Source organism: Mesoplodon mirus (genome assembly GCF_964341445.2).
Source record: "Mesoplodon mirus genome assembly, chromosome: 18".
Taxonomy (NCBI): Eukaryota; Metazoa; Chordata; class Mammalia; order Artiodactyla; family Ziphiidae; genus Mesoplodon; species Mesoplodon mirus.
The window spans coordinates 3764435-3790651 of NC_138994.1; the positions used below are offsets into that span (position 1 = coordinate 3764435).

At 35.3% G+C, this 26217-nt stretch overlaps 1 protein-coding gene across 3 annotated transcripts; it reads right to left on the bottom strand.

The window, feature by feature from the left end:
• Positions 1-737: 737 nt before the first annotated feature.
• Positions 738-26217, bottom strand: FBXO47 (F-box protein 47). 3 transcript variants are annotated; one of them, XM_082604595.1, is made up of 11 exons: positions 26036-26217; positions 25403-25573; positions 22479-22555; positions 21086-21163; positions 19395-19503; positions 14422-14598; positions 12326-12472; positions 11504-11646; positions 9033-9192; positions 8296-8372; positions 4727-7435 (listed from the first exon to the last, which is right to left on the bottom strand). In XM_082604595.1, exons 1-11 carry the CDS (start codon positions 26214-26216, stop codon positions 7391-7393), a joined length of 1365 nt encoding a protein of 454 aa, XP_082460721.1. In that variant the 5' UTR covers position 26217; the 3' UTR covers positions 4727-7390. The 3 variants fall into 3 exon arrangements, with proteins under 3 accessions (XP_082460723.1, XP_082460721.1, XP_082460722.1); XM_082604597.1 differs by lacking the exons at positions 4727-7435; positions 8296-8372 and adding an exon at positions 738-874; XM_082604596.1 differs by lacking the exon at positions 4727-7435 and having other exon boundaries at positions 7802-8372.

A 26217-nucleotide genomic window follows, 5' to 3' on the forward strand; every position in this document is an offset into this window, starting at 1 on the left:
CGCAGCGGCGGCGTGGAGCCTGCAGCTCAGGGGGGAAGGATGAAGCTGACTGGCCGAGCATCCTGCTTGCTGACGCACCGGTGGATTTTTGCTTCTGGTCATTATTTCGGGTATTGATTCAAAAACAAAATTACAAGAGATCTTGTTTTCCTATTTTTTTCTCAGGTGCACTGATGTAGCATTTCCCAGACCACTCTGAAAAGAATAAGAAATGCCAACTTCTTTCTTTGAGACCTAATTTAAAGTAACAATTTTAAAAATGAAAAGTAAAGCCCACAATGTGAAGGATTTTTAAGTAGAATGCGTTGGGAGTGGTGTGCATGGTGGGAGAGACTATATTTCCTAGTTTTTTCTTCAAGTTAGGTGCTCAAACTCCAATTTGTCCATTTTCTCCTGGTAATTAAAGGTTAAAAACATCTTTATAGGTCAGCAGGGTGGCTTACAATTATGCTTGCATAATTGCATTAATTAATTAACTAGTGACTCATTCTAACTTGAGGATGATATAGCAAATCAAATTTACTTGGGAGTGGGGTTTTGCCGGAGATGTCAGTTCTTTCCCAACTGTGGGGTTTGGCGAGAAAAACTCCTAATTCTTGTCTTAGTCCATGACCAGTATCGGAAGCTGATACCTTTGCTGCTATTCCCATCTGAGCCTTGCTGTTTCTGGGTTTCCCACAGCTCCTGGACTCCAGTCCAACAAGAAGCCTCTCATCAACAGCAGTCCTGCTGCCCAGCAGACCTCTTCCAGAGCCTTCCGGATATGGTTAACCCCTGTCAAGCAAGGGGCTTTTTGAGCTCAGAGGCAGAGGCACTCGGCTGGGACATCAGTCCTATTCATGGGCATGGCTGGCAGCTGCTGCATGCGTTTGAGCTGTAGACAGAGGTGTTGAGAACACAGAGAGCTGAAATGTAGACTCATTAAAGTTACTATGGAGAACTGCTCAAAAATTTATTTGATAGCCTTTCCTTAGGTCTAAATGCAACTGCATATGATGCTAAAGTATGTTCTTTCCTTTCTCACACGAGGGGGTTCCCTTGTAGGTCCAAGAGCATGTTGTCTATCTTCATCTATGAAGTAGTCACTTTATCACTGTCTTTGGAGATTGCACAATCTGGGGTTGTGTGATTTCCCATGTCTCACTCTCTACAAGGAAGTTGTCATTTGAGTTTTTAAGATTTATCGTATCTTCCCCACTCCATACCCATTGTGCTCCAGCTTCTCATTTAAAGAAAGAAACAGTTATATAGTCCTTATTCTTTCTGAATAGCTGAATTATAAATTATTGAAACAAGATGGCTACACTTATCTTGTTATTTGGGAAAAACCTCTCTCTTACCCTCAAATAAATGTTTTTTATAGGGTCAAATATTCCTTTTCTTAAAAGCAAAACAAAACAAAAAACTTTCAACATATTTCTCTGTCCAAGTAGGGTTGAAGAAACCATATATCTGAGGGTCCAGAGTAGACTTGGGCCCCAAATCTGTGGTATCTATTCCTTTGAAAAGTCTGTCTTGATTGTTCTACATTGGATTTTTATTTCTAGCTTAAAAATAAACAAGGAGAAAGATTAACTTAATAGCTTTTATTTATAACATTGTGTTCAATTTCCATGTTTTAAAAAGAAAGAAAATTGAGGCAGTATATGTCAAAATTAGATGGAAAACTTTCATTTTAAAATACTGGCCAAGAAAAAACACTGTTCTAGGAGCTTGTCTAGGCAACAAATTATGTGGCCTTGAATAAGTGATTTAACATTCAGGGCTTCAGTTTATTCTGGCAAATGTAATGGTTGGACTAGAAAATTGTTAATGTCTCTTTCCATTTCAAAATTCTATAATTCTAGGATGAAAACTACATCTTTGAAAACAGAATTCCCAGGAACAAACTCTTTAACAGTTTACCAGTAGTCCGTTTTTCTGCTCTCCCCAAATGACACTGTATAATGAAAACTCAACTTCAAACTCTTTTTGGGTACCAACCGCCACATTGTGAGGAGAAAATGAAAATATTTATTTACCCCAAACATATATCAGTGATCACTTGTCTAAGCTGCTTAGGGAATATTAACAAGTACAATACTACATGGTGGTACATAACAAAAAGGGGTAATCTGACAGATACACTAATGCAAGGAGCATGGCTCTGAACATTAATACATTCAGGGATGATCTTCTGTTTTCTGTGGAGTCCGAGACGTAACATTTCCCACCAAAACATTCCTCTTAACTCTTTGGTATAACTTGTGTTTCAAACTAAAATTTTGTACTTCAAGTCAAGAGAGCAGCTCTATGTCCTTACCTAGGTAATTAGGGCAAGTGTCAGTGTTTTGGAGGGAATCTAAGTTACACAGTTAATTATGGTGGTGTAGATCTTTGTGGTATAGTCTCTAACCGAGCTCCCTCTGAAGTCTTTTATGAGGTCAAGGCTCTTCAGTCTGTATCCATACAAAGTTGAAACAACTAATCAAGTCAGTGAAAACAATCAGCCAATTTCAGTTATACACCAGTGATATATACCACTGGTATTGGGCACAGTATAAAGACAGAAAGATACCCTTATTTTCAATTACTTGTGAAATACTATGGTTTTAAAAAATAAAGTTACATTTTGGAAGAAACTTTATGACTTTGTGCCTATATGCATGCTATAGTATGCCAGTTTATTTTTTATTTTTTAAAATATTTATTTATTTGGCTGCATTGGGTCTTAGTTGCGGCATGCAGGATCTCTTTTTTTTTTTTTTTAGTTGCGGCATGCGGAATCTTTTAGTTGCTGCGTATGGGATCTTTTAGTTGCGGCATGTAGGATCTTTAGTTGTGGTACGTGGGATCTAGCTCCCCGACCAGGGAACCCGGACCCCCTGCACTGGGAGCATGGGGTCTTAGCCACTGGACCACAAGGGAAGTCCCAATATGCCAGTTTATAACAGAGTTTTACTGTGTTCATTTCGATAAAATGTTCTAAATTTCACATTTAAACTATTTGTGTATTGCCATCCTAAAATATAATAAAACACTGAAAAAATTACTTTTGTATCAATATTATAAAATTTTGTGTAAATTTTATAAATCTGTGTCATAGGGCAATCATGTCCTATAAGAATGAGGATTGTACTTAGCCCACATCAGTGTAGTAAAAACATCTCTAAATAATTGCAGATTACTTAGAAAAAAATTAATGTGTCATAATGCTAAGAATCATTATATTAATACCTGCTTTCTTGGTTTAAAAAAATAAGGGGTTTGGGTGGAAAAATGATGTATTTTATGTTAGGAGAAAGAGAATATATTTTGGGAAACAGTTAAATAATGGGAAGATAAATGTTACTAAGTTGGAGCCACCTAAAACTCATTGTTTGGGTACTTTATATGGAATCAAATCCAAACTTTGAGTTTGAAACTTGGCATGATGTGATTTATTAAATTTTGGAAAATTTCTTTTCTTTTAAAAGGTTTAAAATTAGCATTGTTCAAACTTCAAAATCCCTTAACAGTATCATTTTAACTTTAAATTATTAAAAAATAATGGGGAAAAAAATAAAAAAATAAAAATAATGGGAATGTCCCTTAATAAAGGACTTAAACATAGTTGAAGTGGGAAAATTGTCTTTGTAAATTACATGCTTTGGCTTTATCACAGACCAAATGCTTACTAAGCCTAGAATGGCCTCTTCTAAGTTAGTTTTGCTTCCATCTATTTTAAGTAAAAATAAAAGCAAAGTCATATATAAAGGGGGAAACAGAAAAAAATCACTGACACAACTTCCATTATAAACTAAAAAAAAATCTGCTAAGGCAGACATTTTTTAGAAATATTTAAGAACTCTGTTCATAGAAATACACTGTAAGATCTTATAGTCATGGAAAATTGTAGGTAATCCACAATACTTAATCACATATTTTGTTTTTTGAAACTGGTGTTAAACTATGACAATTGTAGTATATTAGCAGCAATCGGAATATTAATTGCTTGGGAGTTTGGTCTCTGAATTAAATAACAGAATAGCATAGAATACTGTTCTGCTTATAGATTTATTGTTCAATTTAAGAGTTGTTGCTAGTAAATGAAATTATTTATACACTAAAATATTAAGCATAAAAATATTCATAAATATATAGCTAATTGAAACACTATTTTGTATTAAGACATTTAGTTTTCTGATCATGGTAGGGCTATAATTAACAGCTTAAATAAAAATAAGTTCTTCCACAAGAAATAATTTAAAGGAATTACATAGCAAATATTTTATAATAACTATAAATGGAGTATAACCTTTAAAAATTGTGAATCACTATATTGTACACCTGTAATTTATATAATATTATACATCAACTCTACTTCAATTTTAAACATTTAATTTTTAAAAATACAAAAAAATTTAAAGGAATTACATGCTCAATGATTTGCATCATGACAAACTCTGAACAAGTTAGCAATGTTTCCAATTTTAATTTTATTTTATTAATATGAATAAATAACAAATTAAATAAAATTAGCAAATATTTTAAATATTTAGGTATCAAAGACAGTTCACCAGAAATACAACTCTTTAAAAATAACAATGAGTACTTTTCAGTTTTGTGCACCTTTAAGAAAGCAGTGATCTTAAAAAAAAAAAAAAAAAAAGAAGAAAGCAGTGATCTTAGAATATGTACAATTATTAATTTTTTTAAATTTAAAAGCCTTTCAAGGGCTAAACTAAGTTTTTGTTTGTAAGTCTAGTTACTTGAGGAATTTTCTGGAGTTGTATTTGCTTTCTTGATGAAAAAAAAATGTGTTCTTAGTCCTTCGGCACTTTTTTTTTAACCTGGAGAAGAATGTCCAATACAGCTGTCTCTCAGGTCATCTTTCCTACCTTAGTGATGTCTCAACAAGCCAAGGAGCATATTTCCATCGCCTGATTTCTTACAGGTTTCAGAGCTACCTGCTAGTGGAATTGGTAAAGAAGTCACATTGCTAGTAAGGTGTCCAATAACCAAAGAGGTTTTTGTGGTAGCATTGTGTTTTTACCCTTCACAATATTTATTGACATGAAAATCTGTAATCACATAATTGAGTACTATTCACTTAAAGGGGTTAACTCTTGAGGAATCATCACACAAAGAGGCTCATGTTTGCTTTTTACTGATATAAGGTGGTTCTTCCAGTTGCACTTTTTTGATGGATTCCTCATGCTTGCTCTAATCTCCAAAGGTGAATAATTATCCTGGCAATAAAATCTTTGTTATTAACAGAAGAACTGGAAGCACCGACTAAGCCGTGAAGGGATGGATAAAGGTGAAATAAGGTGCCTATTGTTCATGCTATGGGGAGCGGGCCTGAGAAACAACTGCTTGAGCTTCCTGAATGCTTGAATGGCTTCCCAGGTCCAGTAATGTACTGCCTGCATCACGAAGATGATATCGTTGAGGGGTCAGCAGGGCATGAGAAGGAATTATCCAAACACGGCATTAACGATACACCTTCTATCGTTTCATAAGGTATGGAGTATGTACCACAAGCTATAAACTCCAGCTTCTAAGGAGTGTCATTAGATTGTTAATAGTGCTATTGTGGCGTGGTGTGTGTATTTAGGAACCGTAGTAGAAATAAATATAATGATGTGTTGTCGAGCTTGCTCCTCGTGGAAGTAAACATCATCCTACAAATCAAGGTCAAGAGAGACTGAGGATATCACTATCAAAAGGGGAGAAAAGCTAGAAGCCCAGGTTAATCTCCTAGTTTAGAAAGACGTACAGGTGAGATAAATTATTTGACCTGTTGGTAGTTTACATCGTTATTTTATGACTGTTCCAGAATGACTTAGAAGTGGACAGTCTCCCAGTGTTTTTAGCCTATTTATTTTGCAAATGCTCCCTTTTTTGTGGCAATACGACTGCCTCTACCATCACTGAAACATCAATACTAATGATAATATATACTTTTGCAAGTTAATTTCCCACCTTAAAAATGGATTCACACTTTGTTCCTGACGACAAATGTATTCGGCAAAAAACTGCCAAATTGAGGAAACTTCTAATTTGGTCTCAAAGGTTATTTTATCTATTAATAATTGAATGAAGAATTTGTCAGTTTATTTTTTTAGTGGTAGCAAGATGATATCATTTATCTACTGTACCCAAAGAATGAATCAGATTTTCTTATGTTCCAAATTTCTGGGGAGGGTGAGATAATAATCTCACAATTATTAAGAATAATGGAATAAGGTGAGTTTTAAAAAAATTTACAGCAGCAGTCATGTCAATTGAAGTGTGGGATATGATTCACAATCCAGATAAGCAATGTATTAAATTAAACCATGCTGCTTTTGTAAACCTGCTGAAAATAACTGGTGTGGAGACTTGGATAGTTCAAGGTTCAAGGAGATTTCACAATGCCAAATTTTTTTCTCTAAGGGAATGAAACTAACACTTATTTAGTAAAATATTTAAAATATTCACTATTTATATGAAAATTTTTACTTCTTTCCTTTATTTTTCTATTTTCCCCCATATAATATAATATTCTCAATTTGGAGTCACCAGTGTTTTGACAAAGAAATGGATTAGGCTTTCCAAAGCACATATGGAGAAAAGGGTGAAAGAGGGAAAAGAAAAAGCTAATTAAAGTGTTATTTTTATATTCTGGTATCTGCCAACTTTTAATCTTTATAATTTAGTTGTGGGTGAATCCTTAGATTGAAAAGAAGAAAATGAAACCAGGATAAAAGCAAGAATTTTGTACATAAATATGTAAATACTAAACTCTGGAGAAAAAATTCCTGCCACTGATGGAATTACAGTTGGATAATCCATCAAAGAAAGACAGTTAATTTCTGACCCTCCAAAAATAGAGGAAAGTCCTTTTGCTACTAAAATATAGTAAAACCTTGTTATCACAATTCATATCTTCTCCACAATTTTCACTCTTTCTCAGTCCTATTAAGGTGTGTCATTAGATTGTTATTAGTGGAAGTAAAAATCATCTTTTTGCCAAACTTGAGAATTTCCCACAATTTGTACCCCACTTGCCAAACTTGAGCCCCTCTTGCCAAACTGGAGAATTTCCCACAATTTGTACCCCACCCCTGTGGGTAATTTCCATATCTTCTAGTTTTTCTTCCCCTCCTCAACTACAGAGGTGAGTTAAGTCAAGGGCTTAGGAAAAGAAAAAGTCAGCCTCTGAGAAGTCCAGTGGGAAGGGGTGTGTCTTCAGCAGAAGTAAAGTGATCAAACCCAAGGAGAAGAAAATAGGAGATCCAGGAGGGCTCCAGCATTATTTCAGCTTGTTAGGCACTATTTTTTCTATTTTAATAGTAAGAGTGGCAGTGGCAGAAGCTAGTCAAACTGAAATAGTCCTGGAGCTTCTTGGAATCCATTTACTTGAGTGAAGATAAACCCCATTCTCTCATGGGATGCTCGAACCATCCATGCTTTCAGTTTCCTTCAAGTCCTATTTTTTAAGATAGGGAGGAAAGCTTTAGGAGCAGAATAGCTACTTTCTTTCATTTTATATTTCTCCTTACTTGCAGCATTTTACTCTAATCCCCAGGAAAGAATAAAAGATGATTTGATTTTATTAAGACAATATATGCCTTCCTCTATTTATAGACTTTTTAGATTGTCTTGGAGAAGGAAATATATGTGTGTGTGCATGTATGTGTATATACATACATATATATGTACATGTATGGATATATACGTACACACACACATACTTCCTTTGGTTTTTGATCTGCAAAACATGAAGCAAATAAAATGTTCTTTGTAATCATATGCCAAGAAGGTGGTAAAAAAAAACGTGATTTATATCTGCACATTCCAAAATATCATACTGCAAATCTTCACAAAACATTCTAAGCTATGTTTACACAACCTAAGCAAAGTGAACAGATACACACCATTTAGTGAATTTGGGTCTGTTCTAACTACGCATCAGAATTTTCTCTTGCTTTGAAGACCCACACATACAGGTTGGCTGGCCCCAGATTCTTGAACACTAATGTTCCATTTTAGCTTGGTGTTAGGTTTACCAAAATCTAGAGCAGCACAGGTTGTTTTCTAGAGAAATCTTAATACATTCCTGGGTTTGCCTGAAAGTTTTATATTAATAATGGTATAAGCAGTTGCTTCTAAATTTTTATGCAGCTTTTGAATTCTTAGGTTACTTAGGTGATAAAAAGTCCCATGGGTGCTATTCTCTGAGTGTGGAAAATTAGCACTCTTCTAATAGTTAGTTTACTGAGTTATTCTCTAAATGCAAGGCTTTCTGAGTATTTAGGTAGAGAGAGTATTCATGGTCAAATACAGGACCTCCTTATGGAAGTTAGCCTGAGCATGCACAAGATGGAAAAAATTCAGAAAGCTTCTGTTGTCTTCATCATGGTCTTCTATATGCCATACACAGGAATAGACAGTAGGGAAAAGAAAATGACAGTTAAGTTTCTAAATATATGATTTATTTGAAACATAAGATGTTCCAATTTCCCTAATAATATGTAACAGAAGACTAGTTAGTGATTTTCCCTAAGTCAGACATTAACCATTGAAATCATGGAATTATATTTAGAGCTCTGAATTAGAAATCAGAAGAAAAAGATGTTGGTCCATGCTTTATTGCTTCTAACTTCATGACCTTGGGCAAGTCAGGTAATTTCTCTAAGCCTTACTTTTCTCATCTGTAAAATAGGGTTAATTATCATGTTGGGCACCTAATAAAACTATAAAAATTTGTATGTGTAAACTATACAAATAAAGAATATTATGATGATTATGATAGTTGGTTAAGTAAGCAAGTTAAAATTTTTTGCTGTGCAGAATTGAAATTAGTTCCTTTCAGAGCAGACTCTTAAACTTTATGTTTTCCATTAAAACTAATACCAGATTTAAAAAGTGACGAAACCAGGAACTAAATATATCTCATGGAAAAAAATGTCTGATTTTTCTATTTTTAGCTTAGATATAAAAGTCTATACAGAATTATCTATGTCTTAAGGGGAGACTAGAATGCACTTTACTCACAACTGTGCACCATCTACATGCATACTCACCAGACATAACTGATTGTAGCATTTCCATTATCACATACGCAAATGCATCTGCCACACTCCGCAGGAAGTTACTTCTTTCCACTGTAGTGCTAAAGACTTTACAGACTTTTTGCATTATTTTAACTGCCCAATCCATGCAGTATAGTTCTTTCTCACATACCTGATTTAGACATACAAAGCATTATGGTAAATCTTTATTTGAAGAAAGCTGTAGAATTTGAAAATGGTATTAACAATGACCATTTATAATTTTACAGAATTTAATACATATAACATCATGTTGAGTCTATAAATGGGAAATGCTCTTATATCTAATACTTCTTTGCTTTCAAATGGTATAAATTTAGTGGGGAAAAGTGTGAAGTAAAAAAAGCCTGGTTCAAGATTATCATAGAAAAAAAGATTATCATAGAATATTTATTTATTAATGTAAGAAATAATATTGAAAACAATTATTAAACATGAAAAATAAGGCTCCTGCTCATTCATTCAGTAAGTGTTTATTGAGCACATGCTAAGAGCTGGGGATACAATGGTAAGCTATAAAGACATGGCCTCTATTTTCAAGGAGTCCAATGAGGGTGACAGACAGACAATTTCAACAGGCAAGAGAACCCTATGGTGACACCAACTTTCCATCTTGAGAGTAGTAGGGAATATTTCTCTATTATTTAAAAGATAGATAAAGTGAAAATTACACGTTTATAGGTAAAACTGACTGAAAGGAAAAAGGTTTATTTACTAATATCTTAGATGGTCAATTTAACTCACATAGCCAAATAACATAGAGCATGAAAATAAACTATATAGTACTGTAACTAAATAATGTTAACCTGACAAGAAAGATATATTGACTACTTATTATGTGTAAAGCACTGTACAAGGCACTACGAAAGAAATAAGTGGCATAGTCCTGGATTTCAAAGAGCTTGCAATCTATTTTGGGAGATGACTTACCCGACACGTACAGTGGCCTTAGAACACCACTGGTAAATGAAGATAAAGAGAAGACAAATCTGAGGCCATTTAGAGAAAATTAATGACCAGAGGTGAGATGTTAAACAGAGAAGGCTTTCCGGAGAAGGTTTCTCCACCCCTAGCGGTTTCCTCTCCATTCCTTTTACTACAGTGTGGCCAAAGTCACCTTCCAAAAACGTAAAACTGACAATGTCTCCCTGCTTCCTAAAACTTGTCAGCAGTGTGGCTCCTGTGGTTGAAGCTCCGCAGAATGGTCTACCAGGCCCTGCCTTACCTATAGCCTCTCCCTTCCTATCTAAACTTACCATCTCCTCCTCTTCTGCACATTTTTCCCTTCAGAAATAATACTGAACTGCTTATAGTTCCCTGATATAGTCATGCAGTTCCAATTCTCTCTTTCCTTTTTTTTTTTTTTGAGGGCCTCTGCTTATTAAAATAAACATTTACATTTAGAATACAATTAATTTAGTAGCTTTCTTCACATTTTAAAAGAGCCACAGAGATTTCATTCATGTTTTAAGCAGTTGAGTTGCTGAAGATCCTGTCTCCATTTTGTAGAAAATGGATTACATTCAATTATTCCTCACAACAGCCAACTGAAGATTATTCCATTGCTTTTGAAGCACTGGTTGGGCTGGCATCTGTGATGGAAGCCAAAAATGAGATATCTATGCAACACATGCAGGTACGTGCCTGAATAATCGAACCCCTCTGTCTGGTGAACACTTCCTATTCATTTAAAAAACTTATATCTACTGGAATTGGGAAAGCCCTCACTGTACTCTATGCCCACCCACTATTGGCTCCTCTCTGATACCTTTGTATCTTTTTTTACATATTTTTGCACTTAACACACTGAATTTATTTATATATAATTTGATATTGCTTAGAAGACTGTAAGCAGCTTTTGGTCAGGGATTTGTTCTATTAATTTCCACAGTCCTAAAATCTCTCACAGGTATGGCCCACAGTAAGCACTCAATTTGTGTTAAATGAATGAATATTAAATATATTTTTAAATGTTGTTATTTTGAAAAACATTTTAACTAAATAAAAGTAAAGAGAGTAGTATTATGAACCCCTAGTATCCATTCCCTAGCTTCAACAATTACTAATCTTGTTTCACTTCTACCACCACTCACTTACACATTCTTTCCCTGCTGCCCAGGGATTATCCTGGAGCAAATCATAAGGGTTGCTTTATTTTTAAGTGGAATTTAAGGGAAAAAAAAGAATATAACTTGGCAGAGCTGTATAATGACAATCCAGATATGAAGTGGGGAGAGGTTAACACAAGGAATGATCCCAGATATGATAGTTTATTATATAAATTTTAAAATTTAAAAAATATATAAAGTATATATAAAAATATATACTTAAATACTTATTCTTTCAAAATGTTTCGTACATATTTCAGTTCCTTCAGGGCAGCTCCTTAGTAGGTCAACTATAATGTTAAACAATTTGCTAGAAAAAACTTATTTTATACTCACCAAAGCCAAAAAGACTATCAGCCTTGCCAGTTGAATGGCCCGTCCACTGACAGCTTTACTAGCCATGAAAGTGAAACAGACGCTGCTCCCACTTAGGATTAGGAGACGTGCATTATTCTCTAGAAGCCACTCACTGGGAAACACTTTTATTAAAGAAAGAACAGTTATTTAATGAGAAATTACACAATAGCTATAGTAAACATCATTAAATACATGCAATATTACATTACTTTATTGGAAATACAGTCAGTGCCGAGGGAGAATCTCAGAAAAAATGCTTTAGTTTTCCGATTACAGCATTCAACCGGGGACAGGGATTATTTATTGCCAAGTCACAGCGACTCTCATAAATATACTAGTAATACAGTCAAAGCATTTCTCCTACACATAGGTCAACAGACAAGGTGGTGTAATCCTGCTAAAGAAAGAAATCTTGTAAACTTTAGAATCTAAAGGATTATGCAGGAATGGGAAACATTGTTTCATCTCGCCAGTACCAACAGGAAAGGGCCTTCATCTTACCCAACATTCGGAGGTGTTTCTGAGAACTTCAAAATGGGAATAATTAAGCTAATTAAATTATAAAGCTTTCAAATAATAGCAATAAATACATATTTATAAAATTGGCAAGGAAAATGGAAGGAAAGTAAGTTGATTATATGCATTCTCTTCAAACATAAAGACAAACTTTAAATATTTTAAAGCATTTAGTGATTTCCAATAGGCAATTCTTTTGTTACCTATAGAGTTGTCCTTACAATTTTATAACTGTATTCCAATAACAAATTTCTATTACTGTATGTGGTAAATAATTCTTTTTACCTGATAGTTCATCTACAAGACTGATAACATCATCTGCTGTCCATTCTTCGGTGCCTGTATCATATAGTAATTTAATGGCATCAGCCAAACCTTTCAGACTGGGTTCATCTGCAGGTCCTTCTATCATTTTCTGCCAAACCACCTGTCCTGAATGATAATTGAAACAAAAGCTAGGCTATGACAGAATAGTTGGCTTTGTGATAAAGACTACACAGATTGTTTAAAAAGGAAATTGGATTGCATAATGGAATCCATTCCTTATATATGCTACTTTCATTTTAACTTTCATAATGAAAGGTCAATTCTGATAACAGTATAAATTTTAATGTCTCTGACTGATGTGATGAAGCACAGCAACACTAGCTAAATGAGGAAAAGAAAAGGTAGTTTCACCAAGCAAAACACTGTTTCTGGTTCAAAGATAATGCTATCCCATAACAGAAATTAAAATAAACAATTGATGTAATCTTACTAAAATGAAATAAAACCTAGTGATAGACTTCCAAAAAGAGAGCATGCTGTATTTGAGAATTTTCCAGACATTTATATCAAAACAGAGTAATCCGGGCTTCCCTGGTGGTGCAGTGGTTGAGAGTCCGCCTGCCGATGCAGGGGACACGGGTTCGTGCCCCGGTCCGGGAAGATCCCACATGCCGCGGAGCGGCTGGGCCCATGAGCCATGGCCGCTGAGCCTGTGTGTCCGGAGCCTGTGCTCCGCAACAGCAGTGAGGGAGAGGCCACAGCAGTGAGAGAGGCCCGTGTACCGCAAAAAAAAAAAAAAAAAACAGAGTAATCCAGTCATTTTTTTATTACTTACCTATGACCAATTCTTTTTGTGAATTACACACACAAACAAAATTTGATCCCAGATTGGCTTCCTGCTGCTACTCAACACACTTTAAACTAGTTAACTCCTGACATAAGGCAGTGTGAACTAAATACATTCTAATTTTAACATTCATCCAAGCAAAACTTAATTAGAAAGGCCAAAAAATTGCAAAAAATAATATGATGCACCCCAAATTAAGTAAAACATCAATTCTGACTACCACATTGCTTCCCTTACATTATTAGTCCCCTACAGCAGCAAATATAATCTTGAGTTAAGATAATGTTTAAAGGGCTTCCCTGGTGGCGCAGTGGTTGGGAATCCACCTGCCAATGCAGGAGACATGGGTTTGAGCCCTGGCCCAGGAAGATCCCCCATGCCTCAGAGCAACTAAGCCCATGTGCCACAACTATGGAGCCTGAGCTCTGGAGCCCGCGAGCCACAACTACTGAGCCCACGTGCCACAACTACTGAAGCCTGTGTGCCTAGAGCCCGTGCTCCGCAACAAGAGAAGCCACCGCAGTGAGAAGCCTGCACACCGCAAGGAAGAGTAGCCCCTGCTCACCGCAACTAAAGAAAGCTTGTGTGCAGCAATGAAGACCCAACACAGACAAAAATAAATAGATATATTTTTTAAATAATAATAATGTTTAAAAATGAAATGCAGGGAATTCCTTGGTGGTCCAATGGTTAGGACTCTGGGCTTTCACTGCCGTGGGCCTGGGTTTGATCCTTGGTCAGGGAACTAAAAATCCACAAGCTGTGCAGCATGGCCAATATATATAATAAAAATGAAATGCAGTTATTTTATTTTATTTTATTTTTTTTGCAGTACGCGGGCCTCTCACTGTTGTGGCCTCTCCCGTTGCGGAGCACAGGCTCCGGACGCACAGGCTCAGCGGCCATGGTTCACGGGCCCAGCCGCTCCGTGGCATGTGGGATCTTCCCGGACCGGGGCACGAACCCGTGTCCCCCTGCATCGGCAGGCAGACTCTCAACCACTGTGCCACCAGGGAAGCCCAAAACGCAGTTATTTTGGGTAAATCAGAGATGATGAGAATATATTTGGAAATGGCCTGCAGCAGAACAATTTCTGTCTTGATGCTTAAGTTACGTACAAGTTAATGTAGTATATACATTTATGAAATCATGAAACATGGTTTAGTTATTAGGAATGATGAAACTAAGCAGGTACAAAAAGATGTTTCCTAAAGTGAAAGTAATGAACCAATTTTGTAACATACATCCCTAAGAAATGGATGCTCACCATCTTGAGGAGCTACTGGTCCAAAGATGATATACAGTAATCTTGCCTGATTCACTATTGGCCATGGTTTTAATATACACGTCAACCAAAATGCAGAATCACTTTGATGGGTCCCATGATCAAGAAGAACGTTTCTACAGAACAGTCTGATCCTTAACTCCAGTTTTCCGGCATTTCCTATGAAGACAAAAGAATTGTAAACAATTCTTCCTAGAAAGATTGATATGCATATTGGATAGGTCAAGACATACATCATTAAATGCTTTGTACTGAGAGTGTTACTTCATTTTACTCTGTAAACATTTGAGATTATCAAGGAACTACTTTTTTTAAAACAACCTTATTGGGATACAATTTACATCCCATAAAATTTACCAATTTGAAGTGTACAATTCAATGTTTTGTTTTAGTATATTCAAAGATATATGCACCCATTACCAAGTAAATTTTAGAACATCTTGATTACCTCAAAAAGAAACCCTGCTCTTTTAGCTATCACTCTCCTATCCTTCTGCCCTTTACCACACCCAGCACTAAGCACTACTTTCTGTCTCTATAGATTTACCTATTCTTCATATGAATGAAGTCACATAGTAGGTGGGTTTTTGTGACTGACTTCTTTCCTTAGCATTTTTTTTAAATACTTATTTTCTATTTATTTATTTATTTATTTGGCTGTGTTGAGTCTTAGTTGCAGCATGTGGGATCTTTTCATTGCAGTGCATGAGCTTCTCTAGTTGTGGCACGTGGGTTCCAGAGTGCGTGGGCTCAGTAGATGTGGCATGTGGGCTTAGTTGCCCCGTGGAATGTGGGATCTTCCCTGACCAGGGATGGAACCCACGTTCCCTGCATTGGAAAGTGGATTCTTAACCACTGGACCACCAGGGAAGTCCCCTTATTATGTTTTCAAGGTATATCCATGTTATGGCAAGTATCAATACTTCATTCCTTTTTATGGCCAAATAATATTCCATTGTATAGATATACCACATTTTTATCGATTCACCCATCGATGGATATTTGGGTTGTCTCACCTTTTGGCTATTATGAACAATGTTGCTATTAACATTCATGTACAGGTTTCTATATAGACATATGTTTTCGTTTCTCTTGAGGATAAACCCAGGAATGGGATTGTTGGGTCTTATGGTAACTCTACATTTAATTATTGAATAACTACCAGATTGTTTCCAAAGTGACTGCACATTTTGCATTCCCACCAGCAATGTATGAGGGCTCCAAATTCCCTACATTCTCACCAACGTCTGTTATCTGACTTTTTGGTTCTAGCCATCCTAGTGGGTATGAAGTGGTATCTCACAGTTTTTTTAAAACAGCTTTATTGAAATATATATAATTTACATACTGTATACCTTACCCTTTAATGTATATAATTCAACAGTTTTTGATATATTACCTTATTTTCCTAAATTGTGGTAAAATATATATAATATAAAATTTTCTATTTTAACCATTTTTAAACTATACAATTCAATGGCATCAATTACAGTCACAATGTGGTTCAACCATCACCCCTGTCTTACACTAAAATTTTTCCTCATCTCAAACAGAAACTCTGTAACCATTAAGCAATAACTCTGCATTCCCCATCTTCCCAGATCCTGGTAACCTCTAATCTACTTTCTGTTTTTATGAATTTGCCTGTTCTAGGTACCTCACATAAGTGGAATCATACAATATTTGTCCTTTTGTGTCTGACTTATTTCACTTAGCATATATTTTCTTTTAATTAATTAATTACTTAATTAATTTTATTTTATTTTTGGCTGTGTTGGGTCTTCATTGCTGTGCATGGGCTTTCTCTAGTTGCATATATTTTCAGTGTTCACCCATGTGTGGCCTGTATCAAAACTTCACCCCTTTTTATGACTGAATAATATTCCATTGTATGTATATGCCACATTTTGTCTATTCATTCATCTATTGATGAACACTTGGGTTGTTTCCAGTTTTTGGCTATTGAAAATAATGCTTCAGTGAACCCTGGTGTACAAGTATTTGTCCTTGTTCCTGCTCTCAATTTCCTTAGTTATGTACCTAGGAGTGCAATTGCTGAGTCATATGATAACTCCACCTTTAGCTTTTTGAGGAATGTCCAAACTGTTTTCCCTGGTGGTGGCACCATTTTACATTTTATATTTTTATACCATTTATGTTCTACTTACTTGTAGATAAGACAAGTGTAAATGGAAAGTCTGCCAATGCACTAAGGCCATATGTAAGTATCTCCTGATGTGTTAAGTCCAGTAACACAGAAGTTTAGAGGAGAGAGATTATTGCAGGTCTGGGAAGATCAGGAAAGGCTTTACAGAGGAGGTCAGGTAAATTGGGTCTTAAAGGGTGAAAAGGAGAGATGGTATTTCAGGAAAAAGAGAGAATGAATAAAAGGTATGAGGTAGAAATGTGTAAGAGGTGTCTGAGATACAGTGAGTAGAGCAATATGCCTATGTCAAACTGATAGAGAGGTAGTGGGCAATAATTTTGAAAAAGTGAGTTAGGATTAGAATATGAAGGCCAATATAAACAGTTTGGGCTCTATTTTGAAGATATAAGGAAGCTAATAAAACTTTTTGATCAAGAGAGGGACATGATAAATTAATTTTGTTATTGTTTCATTGGGCTTCTATGTCTGCCTTTAAAAAAAATCTGCCAGGGCTTCCCTGGTGGCACAGTGGTTGAGAATCTGCCTGCCAATGCAGGGGACACGGGTTCGAGCCCTGGTCCAGGAAGATCCCACATGCTGCGGAGCAACTAAGCCCGTGCGCCACAGCTACTAAGCCTGCGCTCTAGAGCCCGCGAGCCACAACTACTGAGCGCACATGCCACAACTACTGAAGCCCATGCACCTAGAGCCCGTGCTCCGAATCAAGAGAAGCCACTCCAATGAGAAGCCTGCACACCGCAAGGAAGAGTAGCCCGCGCTCACACAACTAGAGAAAGCCCACATGCAGCAACAAAGACCCAACTCAGCCATAAATAAATAAATTAAAAAAAAAATCTGCCATGATTTGTTTCATAATGAAATATTTCAAGCTGACAGAAAAGCAGAGGTACTATAACAAACACTGTGTACTGATCAGCTAGCTTTGTCAAATCTTTATTTTTTTGCTATATTTGCTTCAGATTTTAAAAAATAAATAAAACATTCTGATATAGTTATGTATCAGTGCAGTCCCAATCCCCTTCCTCCCCAGAGGTAATCACCATCTTGAATTGGGTTTTATCCCTCCTGTATTAGTCAGCTTTCTCTAGAAAAACAAAACTAACAGGATGTGTGTATATACACAGAGAAGGATTTATTTTGAGGAATTTGCTCATGAGGATTCTGGAAGGTTGGCAAGTCCATAATCTGCAGGGTAGGGTGGCAGGCTGCAGACAAGAGAAGAGTTCTAGTTCAAGTCCAAAGGCAGTCTGTTGGTAGAATTCTTTCTTGTTTGGGGAGGGGAGTCTTTTTCTGTTAAGGCCTTCAAGTGATTGGATGAGGCCCACTCACATTATGGAGGGTAATCTACTTTACTCAAAATCTACTGAGTTAAATGTTAATCTCATCTAAAAAATAACTTCAAAGAAACATCTAGAATAATGTTTGACCAAATATCTGGGTACTGTGGCCTACCCAAGTTGACACCGAAAATTAACTATCATACCTCCTAACTATGTTTTTATACTTTTTTACATATGTATATAACCATAAAGAATATATAGAATTGTTTTGCATGTTTTTAATATGTATATAAATGGTATCATATTAAAAGTATGTTTGGTAACCTTTTTTTCTCAAATTATATATTGAGATTTATCCATAGTAAGACACATGGCTCTAGTTAATTCATTTTAACTACTGTTTTTTTTTTAAATAAATTTATTTTTTTACTTTTATTTTTGGCTGCATTGGGTCTTCGTTGCTGTGCATGGGCTTCTCTCTAGTTGCAGCGAGTGGGGGCTACTCTTCATTGTGGTGCGCCGGTTTCTCATTGCGGTGGCTTCTCTTGTTGCAGAGCATGGGCTGTAGGTGTGCGGGCTTCAGTAGTTGTGGCATGTGGGCTCAGTAGTTGTGGCTCGCAGGCTCTAGAGCCCAGGCTCAGTAGTTGTGGCACATGGGCTTAGTTACTCCATGGCGTGTGTAGGATCTTCCAGGACCAGGGCTCGAACCCGTGTCCCCTGCATTGGCAGGCAGATTCTCAACCACTGCACCACCAGGGAAGCCCACTACTAATGGTTTTAATTGTATAAATATGCCATAATTCATTTATCCATTCTCCTGACAACAGGCATTACGTTGTTTGCAGCTTTCCCTGGTTACATGCTGCAATGCTCATTCTTATACGTCTCCTTGTGCATACTGTGGGAGTTTCTCAGAGTGAAATTGCTAAATTGTAGGGTTCTTATAATTTTTTTTTTGGCTGCACCGTGTGGCATGCAGGATCTTAGTTCCCCGACCAGGGATCAAACCCATGCCCCCCACAGTGGAAGCATGGAGTCCTAACCACTGGACTGCCAGGAAAGTCCCTCTTATAATTTTTGAAGTATGAATTATTTCAGGTATATATAGAAGTTTAAAGAATACTATAATGAACACCTTTGTATCCTCCACCAGCTTAGGGAATAAAATATTATTAATGTGGTTGAAGCCCTCTGAGCGCTTCTCTTTCTCTAATCACAGGGCACTTCTGCCTCACTATCTGATTCAGTGATTAACATTTACTTACATCTCTTTGTCTTTTTGGGTCTAGCTGCTCTGCGGCATGTGGGATCTTCCCAGACCGGGGCACGAACCCATGTCCCCTGCATCGGCAGGCGGACTCTCAACCACTACGCCACCAGGGAAGCCCTCTTTGTCTTTTTACTACAAACGAATGCCACAATTTATTTTGAAATACACTTTAGAACTATACTTTTTTTTTTCTATTTTAATCTCTGTATAAGGTTATCTCTGAATTTTAGTTCTTTACCTGGTTTGCTGCAGACAACTGTATGCATCTTGCGGGAGAGATTAGTCAGCTCACATAAGAAGTTATAAACACGATGGCACTCAAGTTTATCCCATCCTGCTGTTAAGGTCTGAGGATGATAAGAAGCATTTCAGATGTTCAAACCATCAAATCAAAACGTAAGTCACTATTGCCTTATGACCATAACTGCTGTAGCATAAAATCGAGGCAATGTGCAATTTTTATTCACTATGGAACTGTTCAAATTAGTAGGAAATTTTATATAAACAAAACCTAGAAATGCTCCAAAATCCAGTTTCTTTTTGGTTGCATAGGGAGTATCTTTTCAGGGAACTAAATGGTACTGAATCCTGAACTCTGACAGTATAGATACAACTTTAGACATCTGACTCACAACCATACTGTGGCTTAGTTTTAGACTACAGTAGAACCCTTTTGATCTCCTCTAGCTATCATTTATGATATTGCTTACAAATGATAATGTGTAAGCAATTATCATTTTACATTTTAATGTGACAATTATGAGCATTTACTTATGACATTTATTTTATTAGGACCAAATATAATAATTATCTTTGAGGAGATCAGAATGTACAGTTAAACATATATGAAAAATTCAAATGGTATTCAACTATATGTAGACTTTGAAAAAGTTGATTAATCATACCAATTTTTCTTGAAATAGTTGAACTATATTTCAGTAGTTTAAAAATGAATCTTATTCTCTTTGGAAGGGCATAATAGAAACTGCTAACAGTGGTTACTTCTGTTGAAGGGAACTCTGTGAACAAGGAACAGGCCTGGGAGGAAACTTACAATTCATTTTATACCATTTTGTACCTTTTGAATTTTATATGAATACATGTGCTCATATTACCTGTTCCAAAGGGAAAAAGAAAAAGCAGAAATCTATCTATCTTGGAAGAGGGCTAGAAGGAGGGCCTATGCCCCTGGAATCTGTACATGCAGATGGTGGCTGGCTGGCAGGATGGGTTATAAGCAAGACTGTTGTAAGATTGTTGTAAACCTCATAAGGTTGCTGTAATATTTAAGTAAGTTAATACATGTAAACTGCTTAGAACAGTGCAATATATTAATAATATACTGAACAGCATTAATAATAATGTTATTATCTTCTTTGTTTATAATAAAATAGTAAAAAATGTTCTTAAAATCATGCAGTTGATTTCTTCCCCCCTCCCAGGTTTACTGAGATATAATTGACATTATATAAGTTAAAGGCATATAACATAGTAATTATATATATATAGCAAAATAATTACCACAAAAAGGTTAGTTATCCCTATCATTTCCTATGTTACTATTTTTTTTATATAGTTCATTTCTAAGATCACATCTTAAATAACTAGCCCAAGACTTAAAACTCATTGCACACATACACCCTCTACCCCACAATATTTCTAGTCATTACAATTGGCTGGACTTCAAGGACATTGGTATAGAGCAAATAAGTGTTAAACATTTCTTACCAGTGAGAAATCCAAGAAGAAAATCTGAGGTGGCAAACATATTATTAGATTAACACATTCTCAAACATTTACAATGTTATTTTGTTTTCTTTTTAGATCATTATTACTTTTATTATCCTATAGAAAGACAGATTACATGCTCTACTTGATAACAGTTCAAAAAGAATTCCTTTTCTTCTTTCACTAAAAAAAAAAATGTACCTGTAAAAGCATGCCGTAACATTGTAATCCTAAACATTGCAATGGAGCTACACAGCCGTTAAATTTAAAACAGGAAACCTGTAAAGAGATCAACTGTTAATTCCTCCTTTTCAGTGGAACTGTGCAATGATTTGATATTCAAATTTAATGGAAATACGCAAGGATTGTTTTCAGTCTAAACTGAAAATAACTAAAACACTAAATAACTGATTAGTCTCATGTTATATAGGTGGGGATTATGAAATATAAAACAAAGTCTTTCTCAAGGAGCTCACAATTTATTTAGAACAATAAAATATACATACATGAAATTAATTTTATATTTCAGGATAAAGTATGTATAAATACTGAAATGACCAAATAAACATATCAGATACAATGAAAGCAGGGAAAGGATAATTTTGAGAATGATTAAAAAGCTTATGAAGGATGTGAAACAAGCAATGTCTTTAAGTAGGATTCAAATATAATCAACAGATAGTATTGGTGAGGGAAACAATAAGGGCAAAATAGTATAGAGGTAAAAATTTTAAATATTCATTTGGACAGAAAGATATGAGCAGCTTAATTAGGCTCAAAGTAGTAGAAAGTAAGGCTGCACTGTCAGGGGGAACCCTAAATACCACCTGTGGACTTTGGACCTTATCTTGATGAAATTGAGTAGCCACGGAAATATTTTTAAAAGCAAGAAAATTAATTTGATGTAAGTGATTCAGCACTTAGAATATCTGGGGAAGTGAAGTGAATGGCAGAAAGATCATCTTGGAAGCTGCTGCAATAACATACAGCTGAACTCAATGCAAACCCTGACGTGAAAAAAGCCAGTGGATCAGAAACAGTTTGCATACTATTGAGTGTAAAACTGAATCAGCAGTATTAGATATTAGGGTTTATATAGTAAAACTCAATGTCTAACAGAGATTATGCCCAAACATATTGATACACATTTCCAAGTCATAAATTATCATAAAAGGTTTGTCATTTTATATATTAAAAATAGTTTTAATACATATATTTAAATAGTAAAATGTTAACATTTGGAAATAATTTTCATTTTAATAAAATATCTAAATCACCACTTTAAAACAACCTCAGAATTCCCACATGAGGTAAAAATACTTTTATTACTCCGATAAACCTAATAAACTTGAATGATGTACTTAGTTATATGTAAAAATTATTTTATAATAAGTAAAATACTCCTATACTACATTTTGGTGTTTTATAATCTCTGAGCACTTGGTAAAGTATTAGATTATCATCAACCAACTTTTTAGTACCAATTCATGAAATTCCACTAATTAAAGATAGATTTAAAATGAGTATGACATTAATAATAAAATATCTTTACTGGAAATCAAGACTGTGAGCTAATTCAGAAGGATGATCTTACTTCTTTGAGTATCTTGTGAATGTACTTCAGTCTTTCCTTTGTGGGTAGCAGCAATGTACATCTTTTAAACAGTAGACCTGAGAAAGTAAAGAGACACATGAAAAAATGACAACAATGTAATTAACTTAAGAATATCTATAGCTCACAGCATGTTTCCTGAAAGTCAAGTATACAATAATGGACTGTGAGCTGATAGAGTTTTTAAGAGGAAGTTTGGGAGGAAGGGTGCAAAACACTTATATATGGTGTTTACCAAGTAACTCTGGTGTCCACCTAAGAGGCTCTGGCATAAAATCTTACAAAAAATTGTGAAATTGGTGCTATAGTACAGATATGAGAAAGTATTTAGATTTTAAAAGATACAATAACCAAACACAAAACACAACAGGGAAACTCTACTGTCTTTATTCCATAGAAAACATATTCCAATTCCTCTTAAAATTAAGCTCATGTCCACCATGGAAAATGTTTTAAGAGTTGCTAATGGAAAGAATGAGAAAAGAGATTTTGGACTCCTTTCTCCAAATACAAAAACTTGAAGTCGTAAGTGTTTAAAATTTCAGAGATTAGAAGTCGGTTTTTCTCTCACAGAAAGTATCCAGTTTGGATGAAATATTTATCTCTTCCTTCAGAGATATCCTTTTATGGGGCTTGCATGTTAAGAATGTATAGAATTTTGTGTTTAGATATTTAAAAAGGAAAAAGAAAACCCTTCAATTTCCCAGTGAGATATGTAACTTGAACTACAGTGACAGGAAGTGTATGGTTATGATTTGTTTCCTCTAACGTTAAGTGATCTGTTTTCCTAAAATGGCAATACATTGTTAACATTCCTATAAGGCCAAATGTCCTCAAACTAAAATAAGATACATGGTAGGAAAATATAGATCTGAATATCACGACTTTCTTCAGTTTTCATCTTCTCTGCATTTACTTTTTTACATAATATAATAACTACTTTATATATAATTCTGTAGAATCTATGGGAATTGAATCTATTTTTAGAAGTTGCTATGTTTGGGCAACACATGACCAGAATTGAGTTTTAAACATAAGCCCTCCTTATTTTTGTACATAAAAAGACATTTTCAGTGTTTAGTTTTCAGGCTGAGTTCTCTTCCTTTCATGTTTTGGCATCCAGTCCCATGGCATATCATAGCTGGGGAATTATAAGCTATAATTGTATGCTGGTTGCTTTTTCTAATGTAGAACGCCTATTTTGAAGGGTTTCAATTTACCATAAAAACCAATACTGGCTGACTTAGTTATTCTTTTCACACAGGTGCTCTGCTATACCCTTTAATTTCTTCCCACTAAAATAGAGTCAGATGTAATGTTCTTGCCACACTGGCCATCTGCTCTGTTTTGTATGAAGAAGCAAATTAAAATTTATAATCCTTAGAATGGAGAATTCTGAAAATGTTATTTTAATGTCAGAAAACAAGAACAGATCAGATAGGAATGGCAACAGGAGGAAATGGTAAGTACCTCAAACATTTGTCTAAAGAATTAGTCAAAAGCTAGTGTCTGCATCAAATTTAAATGGAAGGTTGAAATCATTACATGAGTAAAACCATTTTTAAAAGCTAGCTTTTAAGATCAATACATATTTGTATTTTTAACTGAATTATCCACATAATTGTCTTAATGCTATTTTGTTTGTTTATGCAATTGAACCTGGTCAGGGAGAAAAAATTCTTTCAAATTAAAACTAAAGAATAAGTTTTTCCCAAGTAGCCTTCCTCCGCATCTGATGATATTGGAAAAAAGATATTCACAATGACAAGTAGCAAAAAGTAATTGCCTATTCTGTTACAGGCTTCATAAAGCCTAATCATAAATACTGAAACCAGTAACATTGTAACCAGATTACAGACCTTTCATTTAGCCTTACTAAGTATACTTGTCAAATACACTTTGATGTATTTACACATCTATATAGTCTTATTTTATATCTTAAAGCTAGGCATCCTTGGGCTACTAAAAGGTAACTTACTCTTATGCCTTTATTTACATCTCAACATCACTCTGATATTTAATTTTATTGCCATGTTTTGGTTAATTATAAGTAGCTTAATAATTAAACTGGTGTCATTAGTCAAGTCAAAATTAGAATTTTATTTAGGCACTCTTAGGGAGAATGAAATCAATGAATGGGGTAAAAGACATAAATGATTACAAATCAAGGGAAGAAATTGTCCAGAATTTCTTTTGATAAGGTTAATTCAATAATAGCATAATGATTTATTAGTAAATGTGCACAGTGCTTTAAAAAAAAAAGAAAACCACTGTTTCTGTTAAGAGAATAAGCGATTTTCCACAATAATATGCTTAAATTTCTATTTTAAGAACTAGATTATAGTTGAAAGGGAAAAGCAGTACAGAGATAAAACTCATTAGATTCACAGGAAGTAAAGCATAGAAAATACATCAATTTCCTAAACTGGCAAGCCACCTAGACAATAAGCACAGGTGACATTGTATCCACATGAAATCACAAGGACTGACACTTTACATTAAAGTGCATTCTCTCATCTTTAAATATAAGTGTAAGGGACTGTTATTAAGGGAAAGTCCTCACACTGAAGAGTAAAAGCATCATAGAAATAGGAAGTATTCCATTTCGCACAGGCCTTACAGAATTGTATAATAAAATCCCCTTGGGCTTCCCTGGTGGCGCAGTGGTTGGGAGTCCGCCTGCCAATGCAGGGGACATGGGTTCGCGCCCCGGTCCGGGAAGATCCCGCATGCCACAGAGCGCCTGAGCCCGTGAGCCATGGCCACTGAGCCTGTGCGTCCACAGCCTGTGCTCCGCAGCGGCAGAGGCCACAACAGTGAGAGGCCCGCGTACCACAAAAAAAAAATCCCCTTAATTAAGTATAGTTCTTTACTTGTTACAATTCTCATTACATTACATAAATTACCTAGAGATCTGTAGTGTTCCAATATAGTGGAGTCTTGTCTCCTGTCAGGCAGCTCAAGGTTATGAAAGTCCTGTAGTAAAAGTCTTTTGCTTCCTGATGTGGTTGAGATATAATTAATAATGTGCTGGCTGACTGCTTTGGACACCACGCTTAGCATGCTGATATCCTTCACTATCAAAAGAAACATATATATATATATATATACACACACACACATATATATGAATGGCTTAAATACAAGAACATCACTATTAGCACAATCTATTAATTTATAATAGATTAATAACAATATTATTATTAATACTAAATAATAAAAAACAATAAATAAATAAATAATAAAAGTTGGGGAAAAGGAAAATGTTAAAATTGTTTTAAATCTAGTTGTCAATGAATTAGAAACATTGGGGGATGTAACGGTCAAATTACCATGTCATTATAATTAGAAGCATGTTTTAAAGCATTTGAGTATCAAATTTTCTTTGAGTACCACTTAACTAACACTGATGAAATTTTAAAAATAAACAATGTAAACACCATTAACATTCTAGCAGGGCCTAAGATGACAAACTAGTTCTTGGGGAAAATAAAACATTCAATTGTCCATGTAGCCTACTCATAGTCCCCAAACCTCACCTGACAAACATCTTAAGATTATTTGGAATATTTCCACTGGCAAGGCTTTAAAATTTCCAAGCGTTGATAAGGGTTGAGAATCTGGGTCAAGGATGTTGGAAAAACGGCTGGATCGATGATTACTACGTCTGTATTTCTGGTTGGGAATCAAAGTGAAACTGGTATTTACTCTAGATGCCATT

Excerpts from the sequence above, each read along its gene's own strand:
- FBXO47 (XM_082604595.1), bottom strand. The coding sequence starts at position 26,216 with ATGGCATCTAGAGTAAATACCAGTTTCACTTTGATTCCCAACCAGAAA. Across the intron at positions 22,556-25,402 it reads GGAACACTACAGATCTCTAG|GTCTACTGTTTAAAAGATGT; the intron begins GTAATTTATGTA and ends TTACTTTCTCAG. Across the intron at positions 9,193-11,503 it reads TGATAGTCTTTTTGGCTTTG|GTATGTGAGAAAGAACTATA; the intron begins GTGAGTATAAAA and ends TGTCTAAATCAG.